General features: G+C 46.2%; 1 protein-coding gene across 1 annotated transcript in view; it reads right to left on the bottom strand.

The window, feature by feature from the left end:
• Positions 1–12,191, bottom strand: part of PHF14 (PHD finger protein 14) — a 314,667-nt gene that overhangs the window by 259,896 nt on the left and 42,580 nt on the right. The window contains exons 8-10 of the mRNA XM_038769100.1: positions 6,618–6,729; positions 5,676–5,813; positions 4,383–4,529 (exon numbers count right to left, since the gene is read on the bottom strand). Of these exons, the coding sequence (XP_038625028.1) occupies positions 4,383–4,529; positions 5,676–5,813; positions 6,618–6,729 (397 nt within the window). The remainder of the gene's footprint in view (positions 1–4,382; positions 4,530–5,675; positions 5,814–6,617; positions 6,730–12,191) is intronic.

The raw sequence follows: 12,191 nt of genomic DNA, 5'->3' as shown, positions 1-12,191 counted from the left end.
GGGCTCTCAGTCTTGATAATAATAATAAGAAGAAGACTGATGGCTCATTGTTTTAACTACTGTGTTGGTTGTTTTAGGGCATTTCTTCAGCACTGGGGTAGATAAGAGGTAATCAGGTTGTCCCACATGGGGCTCTCAGTCTTGATGATGATAATAATAATAATAATAATAATAATAATAATAATAATAATGATGGGTCATTGTTTTAACTACCCGCATTGTTTGTTTTACGGCATTTCTTCAGCACTGGGGTAGATAAGAGGTAATCAGGTTGTCCCACATGGGGCTCTCAGTCTTGATAATAATACTAAGAAGACGACTGATGGCTCATTGTTTTAACTACTCGTGTTGGTTGTTTTAGGGCATTTCTTCAGCACTGGGGTAGATAAGAGGTAATCAGGTTGTCCCACATGGGGCCCTCAGTCTTGATAATAATAATAAGAAGAAGACTGATGGCTCATTGTTTTAACTACTCCTGTTGGTTGTTTTAGGGCATTTCTTCAGCATTGGGGTAGATAAGAGGTAATCAGGTTGTCCCACCTGGGGCTCTCAGTCTTGATGATGATAATAATAATAATAATAATAATAACAATAATAATAATAATAATGATGGCTCATTGTTTTAACTACCCGCATTGTTTGTTTTATAGCATTTCTTAAGCACTGGGGTAGATAAGAGGTAATCAGGTTGTCCCACATGGGGCTCTCAGTCTTGATAATAATAATAATAAGAAGAATGATGGCTCATTGTTTAAACTACTCGGGTTGGTAGTTTTACGGCATTTCTTAAGCACTGGGGTAGATAAGAGGTAATCAGGTTGTCCCACATGGGGCTCTCAGTCTTGATAATAATAATAAGAAGAAGAATGATGGCTCATTGTTTTAACTACTCGTGTTGGTTGTTTTAGGGCATTTCTTCAGCACTGGGGTAGATAAGAGGTAATCAGGTTGTCCCACATGGGGCTCTCAGTCTTGATGATAATAATAAGAAGAAGACTGATGGCTCATTGTTTTAACTACTCCTGTTGGTTGTTTTAGGGCATTTCTTCAGCACTGGGGTAGATAAGAGGTAATCAGGTTGTCCCACATGGGGCTCTCAGTCTTGATAATAATAATAATGATAATAATAATAATAATAATAATAATAATGGCTCATTGTTTTAACTACCCACATTGTTTGTTTTACGACATTTCTTAAGCACTGGGGTAGATAAGAGGTTATCAGGTTGTCCCACATGGGGCTCTCAGTCTTGATGATGATAATAATAATAATAATAATAATAATAATAATGATGGCTCATTGTTTTAACTACCCGCATTGTTTTACAGCATTTCTTAAGCACTGGGGTAGAGAAGAGGTAATCAGGTTGTCCCACATGGGGCTCTCAGTCTTGATAATAATAATAAGAAGAAGAATGATGGCTCATTGTTTTAACTACTGGCTTGGTCGTTTTACGGCATTTCTTCAGCACTGGGGTAGATAAGAGGTAATCAGGTTGTCCCACATGGGGCTCTCAGTCTTGATAATAATAAGAAGAAGACTGATGGCTGATTGTTTTAACTACTCGTGTTGGTTGTTTTAGGGCATTTCTTCAGCACTGGGGTAGAAAAGAGGTAATCAGGTTGTCCCACATGGGGCTCTCAGTCTTGATGATAATAATAATAAGAAGAATGATAGCTCATTGTTTTAACTACTCCGTTGGTCGTTTTGCGGCATTTCTTAAGCACTGGGGTAGATAAGAGGTTATCAGGTTGTCCCACATGGGGCTCTCAGTCTTGGTGATAATAATAATAATAATAATAATAATAATAATAATAATAATAATAATAATAATAATAGCTCATTGTTTTAACTACCCGCATTGTTTGTTTTATGGCATTTCTTAAGCACTGGGGTAGATAAGAGGTAATCAGGTTGTCCCACATGGGGCTCTCAGTCTTGATAATAATAATAAGAAGAATGATGGCTCCTTGTTTTAACTACTCGTGTTGGTTGTTTTAGGGCATTTCTTCAGCACTGGGGTAGATAAGAGGTAATCAGGTTGTCCCACATGGGGCTCTCAGTCTTGATGATAATAATAATAAGAAGAATGATGGCTCATTGTTTTAACTACTCGAGTTGGTCGTTTTACGGCATTTCTTAAGCACTGGGGTAGATAAGAGGTTATCAGGTTGTCCCACATGGGGCTCTCAGTCTTGATGATAATAATAATAATAATAATAATAATAATAATAATGGCTCATTGTTTTAACTACTTGAGTTGGTCGTTTTACGGCATTTCTTAAGCACTGGGGTAGATAAGAGGTAATCAGGTTGTCCCACATGGGGCTCTCAGTCTTGATAATAATAATAAGAAGAAGAATGATGGCTCATTGTTTTAACTACTCGGGTTGGTCGTTTTATGGCATTTCTTAAGCACTGGGGTAGATAAGAGGTAATCAGGTTGTCCCACATGGGGCTCTCAGTCTTGATAATAATAATAAGAAGAAGAATGATGGCTCATTGTTTTAACTACTCGGGTTGGTCGTTTTATGGCATTTCTTAAGCACTGGGGTAGATAAGAGGTAATCAGGTTGTCCCACATGGGGCTCTCAGTCTTGATAATAATAATAAGAAGAAGAATGATGGCTCATTGTTTTAACTACTCGAGTTGTTTGTTTTACGGCATTTCTTAAGGCCTGTTAAGTTCTTAAGAACTGTCAGCTCCTGTAGGGCAGTAACCGTGTCCACTGACCTATTGTTCTCTCCCAAACGTTTAGTACAGTGCTCTGCACAGAACGGACTGAGAGCTCCCTGAGGGCAGGGATCACGTCTACTAACCCTATTGTCCTCTTACTGTGTGCAAAGCACCGTGCTGAGCGCTTGAGGGAGAATACAACTATAAACAGACACATTCCCGGCCCAAAATGAGCTTACAGTCTACAGTGCGGCTTAGCGGAAAGAGCCCGGGCTTGGGAGTCAGAGGATGTTGGTTCTAATCCCGGCTCCGCCACGCGTCTGCTGTGCAACCTCGGAAGAGCCGCTTAAGTTCTCTGTGCCTCAGTGACCTCATCTGTAAAACGGGGATGAAGCCTGCTAGCCGCCCCCCATGGGACAACCTGTGAGCCCATTGTTGGGTAGGGACCGTCTCTAGCTGTTGCCAACTTGGACTTCCCAAGCGCTTAGTCCAGTGCTCTGCACACAGTAAGCGCTCAATAAATACGACTGAATGAATGAATGATGACCTTGTACCTACCCCAGCGCGTAGAACAGTGCTTAGCACATAGCAAACGCTTACCAAATGCCATCATCATTAGTATTATTACTGTCGTAGCGAGGGAGACAGGCATTAATAGGAATAAGTTACGGATACGGACGTTAAGTGCTGCGGGGCTGGGAGGGGGCCCAAACCCAACCGGCCCAAAAGCCATCATTAGTATTATTACTATCGTAAAGAGGGAGACAGGCATTAATAGGAATAAATAACGGATATGGACGTTAAGTGCTGTGGGGCTGAAGCATTAACAGGAATAAATAACGGATGCGGACGTTACGCGCTGCGGGGCTGGGAGGGGGCCCAAACCCAACCGGCCCAAAAGCCATCATTAGCATTACTATTATCGTAAAGAGGGAGACAGGCATTAATAGGAATAAATAACGGACGTGGACGTTACGTGCTGCAGGGCTGGGAGGGGGCCCAAACCCAACCGGCCCAAAAGCCATCATTAGTATTATTACTATCGTAAAGAGGGAGACAGGCATTAATAGGAATAAATAACGGATGCGGACGTTACGTGCTGTGGGGCTGGGAGGGGGCCCAAACCCAAGCGGCCCAAAAACCCATCATTAGTATTATTATTATCGTAAAGAGGGAGACAGGCATTAATAGGAATAAATAATGGATGCGGATGTTACGCGCTGTGGGGCTGGGAGGGGGCCCAAACCCAACCGGCCCAAAAGCCATCATTAGTATTATTATTATTATCATAAAGAGGGAGACAGGCATTAATAGGAATACATGACGGATGCGGACGTTACGTGCGGCAGGGCTGGGAGGGGGCCCAAACCCAACCGGCCCAAAAAGCCATCATTAGTATTATTATTATCGTAAAGAGGGAGACAGGCGTTAATAGGAATAAATAACGGATGCGGACGTTACGCGCTGCGGGGCTGGGAGGGGGCCCAAACCCAACCGGCCCAAAAAGCCATCATTAGTATTATTATTATCATAAAGAGGGAGACAGGCATTAATAGGAATAAAAAACGGATGCGGATGTTACGTGCTGCGGGGCTGGGAGGGGGCCCAAACCCAACCGGCCCAAAGGGGAGAGTCCCCCGCCCACCCCACGGGAGGTGGGACCAAACGCAAGGGATTTGGGGTCCCGTGGTCACCCCGCGTCACCTGGGCTTCCGGGGACAGCTGCTTCTCCCGCTCCTGCAGTGACATCTTGCAGTAGGACTGCAGGGCCAGGTAGTTCTTGCGCTTCCACTTCCTGTCCAGCCGGTCCGCGTGCTGCTTGCAGTACGCAAAGAACGGGTCCGCGATGTCCTGACGTCAGACCGGGGCGGGGGGGGAAACGAAGACAAAATAATCATAATGATAATTGTTAAGCGCTTACTATGTGCCAAGCACCGTTCTAAGCACTGGGGTAGATACAAGGTAATCAGGTCGTCCCACGGGGGGCTCCAGTCTTCATCCCCATTTTCCAGATGAGGTCACTGAGGCCCAGAGAAGCGAAGTGACTTGCCTAAGGTCACACGGCTGGCGAGTGGCGGAGCCGGGATTAGAACCCACGACCGCTGACTGCCAAGCCCGGGCTCTTTCCACTAAACCTTAGTACAGTGCTCTGCACGCAGTAAGCTCTCAATAAATGTGCCTGAATGAATGAATAAATCATGGTGCTTTGCCCACAGACTGAGCCCCTTCCTTCCTCTCCCCCTCGTCTCCCTCTCCATCCCCCCCATTTTACCTCCTTCCCTTCCCCACAGCACCTGTATATATGGATATATGTTTGTACATATTTATTACTCTATTTATATTTATTTATCTTACTTGTACATATCTATTCTATTTATTTTATTTTGTTAGTGTTTGGTTTTGTTCTCTGTCTCCCCCTTTTAGACTGTGAGCCCACTGTTGGGCAGGGACCATCTCTACATGATGCCGACTTGTACTTCCCAAGCGCTTAGTCCAGTGCTCTGCACACCGTAAGCAGACAATAAATACGACTGAATGAATGAATACAGTGCTCTGCACATAGGCAGCGTTTGATACGTACGATTAGCCGATGGACTGAACTAATCAGGCTAATCAGGTTGGACACCGTCCCTGTCCCTCATGGGGTTTCCACTCTTAATCCCCATTGTTCTGACAACTTGACACCCGTCCACATGTTCTGTTTTGTTGTCCGTCTCCCCCTTCTAGACCGTGAGCCCGCTGTTGGGTAGGGACCGTCTCTATGTGTTGCCGACTTGTACTTCCCAAGCCCTTAGTCCAGTGCTCCACACACCGTAAGCTCTCAATAAATACGATTGATTGATTGATTACTCAAGAAATTACGACAGAGGGAACGAACTTGTCCTGTCTCCGTCCACCCAGCTTGTCCGTTCGGGGCTCCCCGGGGGTTGGGTGGAAGGGGGCGTCCACCTGGGGAGGGTCCGGGGGGGGGGGGGGGGGGGGGGGGGGAGGCCGTACCTCTTCGGCGGCGGCTTCGGAGAGCAGCCCCTCCTTCTGGGCGCAGGTGACGTGGAAATAGGCTCGGCACATGCCGGCGTCGCAGCTGATGCAGACGCCCGTCCGCGCGAAGCGCGCGTCCTCGCAGAAGCTGCATTCCTGGGGGGCGGCCGCCGGACAGACGGACATAGGGGGGACACCGGCACCCGATCAACGGCCTCCCGGCCGGGGGATCCACATCCCCTCCCCCCGGCCCTGACCCGCACACGAAGAACCCGCCAAAACGTTAAGGACCCAGAAAAGGAATCGAAAGGACGCGGCCCGAAGCTGATCCTCTGCGGCTAATCTCCTCACCGGGCCTCGTTCTCGCCTGTCCCGCCATCGACCCCCGGCCCACGTCCTCCCCCAGGCCTGGAATGCCCCCAATCCCTCTGCCCATCCGCCAAACTAGCTCTCTTCCTCCCTTCAAGGCCCTACTGAGAGCTCACCTCCTCCAGGAGGCCTTCCCACACTGAGCCCCTTCCTTCCTCTCCCCCTCGTCCCCCTCTCCATCCCCCCCCCCTTACCTCCTTCCCTTCCCCACAGCCCCTGTACATACGTATATGTTTGTACATATTTATTACTCTATTTATTTATTTATTTTACTTGTACATAGTATAGATGTTTGTACATATTTACTACTCTATTTATTTATTTATTTATTTTACTTGTACATATCTATTCTATTTATTTTATTTTGTTAGTATGTTTGGTTTTGTTCTCCGTCTCTCCCTTTTAGACTGTGAGCCCACTGTTGGGTAGGGACTGTATATGTTGCCAATTTGTACTACCCAAGCGCTTAGTACAGTGCTCTGCACATAGTAAGCGCTCAATAAATATGATTGATGATGATGATGATGATGGTGAGCGCTCAGTAAATAGGATTGAATGCATGAGAGAACGAATGAGCGAACGGCGCCTTACCTTGGCTCCGTACTTGGAGTAGTTCATCTCGGTGAGGGTGACGGGGCGCAGCTTGTCAATGTCCCCGAAGGCCACGCCGGGCACGTAGAGGGCACAGACGATGTGAACCCACCTGGCGCGGGGGGGACGGAAGACCTTGTTGGACGCCCATCTTCCCCTCGCCCCGCCCGCCCCCAGACCCGAAGCTCCTTGTGGACCCCGAATTCCTGCCCCGCCGCAATCTAGCTTCACTAGGAGCTCGTTGTGGGCAGGGAATTTCATCATCATCATCATCATCAATCGTATTTATTGAGCGCTTACTGTGTGCACAGCACTGTACTAAGCGCTTGGGAAGTACAGGTTGGCAACATATAGAGACGGTCCCGACCCGACAGTGGGCTCACAGTCTAAAAGATTTGTCTGTCGGCTGTCGTGTTGGACAGTCCTCAGCGCTCGGTACAGTGCTCTGCACGTAGTAAGCGCTCAGTAGATACGACTGAATGGACTGAACGAATCTACGCCTCAGGGCAGCGTGCGAGAGCCGAGGGTCTCTCCGCGGCCCGGCCGTCGAGGCCCACGGGCCGGCCGGACACCCGGGACTCCGTTCCCCCACCTCACCCCAAGAAAATAATACTAATTATCATTATTATGGTATTTGTTAAGCGTTTACTACTCGCCAAGCACTGTTCTAAGCGCTGGGGTAGATACAAGGTAATCCCGTTGTCCCCCGTGGGGCTCACGGTCTTCATCCCCATTTTACAGATGAGGCCACTGAGGCCCAGAGAAGCAGAGTGACGACTTGCCCAGGGTCACGCAGCTGATGAGCGCCGGGGCCGGGATTAGAGCCCACGACCTCTGACTCCCAAGCCGCTCTTGCCACCAAGCCACACTTGTTGATGTGGCTATGTACTATGTGCCAAGCATTGTTCTAAGCACCGGGGCAGATACAAGGTAGTAAGGTTGGACTCGGTCCCCGTCCCACGTGGGGTTCACAGGCTTCATCCCCATTTGACGGATGAGGGAACGGAGGCCCAGAGAAGGGAAGTCGCTTGCCCAAAATCACCCGGCAGACGCGTGTAATTTATTTATCGCTATCAATGTCTGCCTTCTCCCCTCTAGACTGTAAGCTCCTTGAGGGCAGGGAACGTGTCGGTTTCTCAGACGGTGAGCCCACTGTTGGGTAGGGACTGTCTCTATATGTTGCCAACTTGTACTTCCCAAGCGCTTAGTACGGTGCTCTGCACACAGTAAGCGCTCAATAAATATGATTGATTGATTGATTGATTATATCGTTCTGTTGTCCTCTCCCAAGAGCTCAGCAGCGTGGCTTAGTGGGAAGAGCCCCGGCTTGAGAGTCAGAGGATGTGGGTTCTAATCCCGGCACCTGATTAGTTTGCATTTACCCTAGTGCTTAGAACAGTGCTCGACACATCGTAAGCGCTTAACGAATATCATCATCATCACCAATTTTCCAAGGGCTTCGCGGCTAGGAGGAACGCTAACTGCCTTGGGTTTCTTCGCCTCTTGTTTCTTTAGGAGGCCTTCCCAGACTGAGCCCCTTCCTTCCTCTCCCCTTCGTCCCCCTCATCTTACCTCCTTCCCTTCCCCACAGCCCCTGCACATATGTATATATGTTTGTACATATTTATTACCTATTTATTTATTTATTTTACTTGTACATATCTATTCTATTTATTTTATTTTGTTAGTATGTTTGGTTTTGTTCTCTGTCTCTCCCTTTTAGACTGTGAGCCCACTGTTGGGTAGGGACCGTCTCTGTATGTTGCCAACTTGGACTTCCCAAGCGCTTAGTACAGTGCTCTGCACACAGTAAGCGCTCAATAAATACGATTGATTGATTGATTGATTTCATTTTGAGACCTATTAGGCGTCAGTGTTCACCTGGAAATGCTCTTGTGCGGACTGATCAGACGGGCCTCCCTATCCCAGGTGGGCACAGAGAAGGAAAACCCCCTTCCCTTTCCAATCTGTAAAAGCAAATCTTCCTTTCGCTCACTACCATCTTCAGCGCGCACCCCTTCCACCCCCTTTCCCGTATATTTTATTGCGCTTAGAGAATGTGCTACAGGAATAACAGCAGGCCCTAAGTCCTAGGCAAAACTAAGGGAAGCATCATTCTAATTTACATTTTTTTAAACCCCTCTCTGCATGTCTGGGCTTTGTTTTGGGAATACTGACCCCTCTTTCCTTGCCTGCTCCCAAGCAGACACCCAATGCTCCCAATGTCAGACACGCTGACATTTCCGCACCTACGACTACCCGCCGGGAAATTTAAAAAACGCAGCTCCTCCGCTTAAGCCAAGCGTAAAAGGAGAGAAGTGGGAAACCACGATTGACTACGGCCAGCGTCCTTAACCTCCTTTAGCCCAGCAGTGAAAATTTCAGCGTCACCGGGAACAAAAACGCTCGTCGGTTCTAAACCACCTCCGCTCGTGGTCACACGAGGCGGCCGGTTTTGCCGGAATAAGACTGAGAGCCTTTTTTTTATAGGGACAATTGAAGGAAATAGTTCCACGGCATTATAGTCCTCTGGGAGGAAGAGAAACAAACAAAAAAGGACACGGGGGGATTGTTTCTTAAGATTTCCAAGAGCACGTTTTATGGTGCCCCTTGAATACTTCCTGCGGGGTGTGATATAAAGATAACACGTCTTAAATAAGCAGTCGCTTGGCACTTTAATTTGCACTTTTTTTTTTGTTTTATACTCTGCTGGTGTAAATGTTGCCGTCGTCCGTAGGAGTTTATCCCCGCCGATCCAACAGCCGGATGCTTACGTCATACTAACCTCCTTAAAATGTTTTAATACCTGCCACTCAAGTACCGCCGATTTAAACTGCCATTTCAGGGTGACTGGCATCTAAGTAGCTCATCTCCACCAACACAAATCGGCCCGAATAAACCATAAAAACCGTACAACAGAAAGGCCAGCTCTACAGAGACGCATCCTCCGTGGCTTTTCATTTCACTTCTACACGCTTTCTGTGTTGGGCCGGGCGGGCTCTGGAACCTTGTAATTAAGACGAATTGGGTAATCAAAGAAGAATAATCTTCCGTGCTACTTTACCAGTTGTTTTGCTCGGAGCGCTGATGACAGATGTTGATTAAGGGACCAAAAAAAAAAAGCAAGAGAAGAGGGGACACGGAAAAACCCGCAAGACACACAAAATTTCAAGCCCTAACCTAGTTAAGAATTATGCTAAGTTGGGTGCTCGTTTTTTTATTCCTGAGTTGCTCATTCTTTAACTACTGCCAGCTCCAAAGAGGATTCAAAGAACTAACCCATCAAATAGTATTTATTGAGCACTTGCTCTGTGCAGAACACTGTACTAAGCACATGGGGGAGTCTACTACAACGGGGTGGGTAGACACATTCCCTGCCCCACGGCACCTGTATATATGTATATATGTTTGTACATATTAATTACTCTATTTATTTTTTTTCCTTGTACATATCTATTCTATTTATTTTGTTAGTATGTTTGGTTTCGTCTCCCCCTTTTAGACTGTGAGCCCACTGTTGGGTAGGGACTGTCTCTTTATGTTGCCAATTTGTACTTCCCAAGCGCTTAGTACAGTGCTCTGCACACAGTAAGCGTTCAATAAATACGATTGACGATGATGATGATTCCCTGCCCGCAAGAAGCAAGATCAGCCAACTGTATTTACGTCCTTGTCATCTATGGCATTTATCAAGCGCTTACTGTGTGCAGAACACCGTACTAAGCGCTTGGGAGTCAGTTGTCGCGTTTAGCACCCGTATCCCTCCGACGCCCAGGCCCGTACTCTAACCATTAGGCAAGGGTGAGAAAAACCAAAGTCAAAAGGCACCACATTACGTTCATGCATTCATTCATTCAATCGTATTTATTGAGCGCTTCCTGTGTGCAGAGCACTGTACTAAGCGCTTGGGAAGTCCAAGTTGGCATCATATAGAGACGGTCCCTACCCAACAGTGGGCTCACAGTCTAGAAGGGGGAGACAGAGGACAAAACCAAACATATTACATGACTCGGAAACGAATCAGGACGACACGAGGTGGGACTTTTCACCGCAAAGTTCCCCTAGAGTCCTACTGCAGACTGTCAGCTCACTGTGGGCAGGGAGTGTGTCTGTTTATTGTACTGTCCTCTCCCAAGCGTTTAGTACAGTGTTTTGCCTACAGTGAGTGTTCGAAGAGCATGACAACAAATGAATGAGTGAATTAGAATCTGCTAATCCCTCCTCCCCCTCCCCACAGCACCTGTATATATGTATATATGTTTGTACGGATTTATTACTTTATTTATTTGTACATATTTATTCTATTTTATTTTGTTAATGTGCTTTGTTTTGTCGTCCGTCTCCCCCTTCTAGACTGTGAGCCTGTTGTTGGGTAGGGACCGTCTCTATACATTGCCAACTTGGACTTTCCAAGTGCTTAGCCCAGTGCTCTGCACACAGTAAGCGCTCAATAAATACGACTGAATGAATGAATGAATGAATATAGGTTTGTACAGATTTATTCCTTTATTTATTTTACTTGTACATATTTACTACTCTATTTATTTTATTTTGTTAATGTGTTCTGTTTTGTCGTCCGTCTCCCCCTTCTAGACTGTGAGCCCGTTGTTGGGTAGGGACCGTCTCTATACGTTGCCAACTTGGACTTCCCAAGCGCTTAGTCCAGTGCTCTGCACACGGTAAGCGCTCAATAAATGCAATTGAATGAATGAATAAATGAATGAATATATGTTTGTACAGATTTATTCCTTTATTTATTTTACTTGTACATATTTACTATTCTATTTATTTTATTTTGTTAATGTGTTTTGTTTAGTCGTCCGTCTCCCCCTTCCAGACTGTGAGCCCGCTGTTGGGTAGGGACCGTCTCTATACGTTGCCAACTTGGACTTCCCAAGCGCTTAGTCCAGTGCTCTGCACACGGTAAGCGCTCAATAAATACAATTGAATGAATGAATGAATGAATGAATATATGTTTGGACAGATTCATTCCTCTATTTTACTTGTACATATTTACTATTCTATTTATTTTACTTTGTTAATGTGCTTTGTTTTGTCGTCCGTCTCCCCCTTCTAGACCGTGAGCCCGCTGGTGGGTAGGGACCGTCTCTATACGTTGCCAACTTGGACTTCCCAAACGCTTAGCCCAGTGCTCTGCACATGGTAAGCGCTCAATAAATACGATTGAATGAATGAATGAATGAATATATGTTTGTACAGATTCATTCCTCTATTTTACTTGTACATATTTACTATTCTATTTATTTTATTTTGTTAATATGTTTTGCTTTGTCCTCCGTCTCCCCCTTCTAGACTGTGAGCCTGTTGTTGGGTAGGGACCGTCTCTATACGTTGCCAACTTGGACTTCCCAAGCGCTTAGTCCAGTGCTCTGCACACGGTAAGCGCTCAATAAATACAATTGAATGAATGAATGAATGAATATATGTTTGGACAGATTCATTCCTCTATTTTACTTGTACATATTTACTATTCTATTTATTTTACTTTGTTAATGTGCTTTGTTTTGTCGCCCGTCTCCCCCTTCCAGACTGTGAGCCCGCTGCTGGGTAGGG

The sequence above is a fragment of the Tachyglossus aculeatus genome, chromosome 2 (assembly GCF_015852505.1).
Source record: "Tachyglossus aculeatus isolate mTacAcu1 chromosome 2, mTacAcu1.pri, whole genome shotgun sequence".
Taxonomy (NCBI): Eukaryota; Metazoa; Chordata; class Mammalia; order Monotremata; family Tachyglossidae; genus Tachyglossus; species Tachyglossus aculeatus.
Note: the sequence above shows the minus strand (reverse complement) of the source record. Positions and strands in the feature narration are given on the sequence as shown.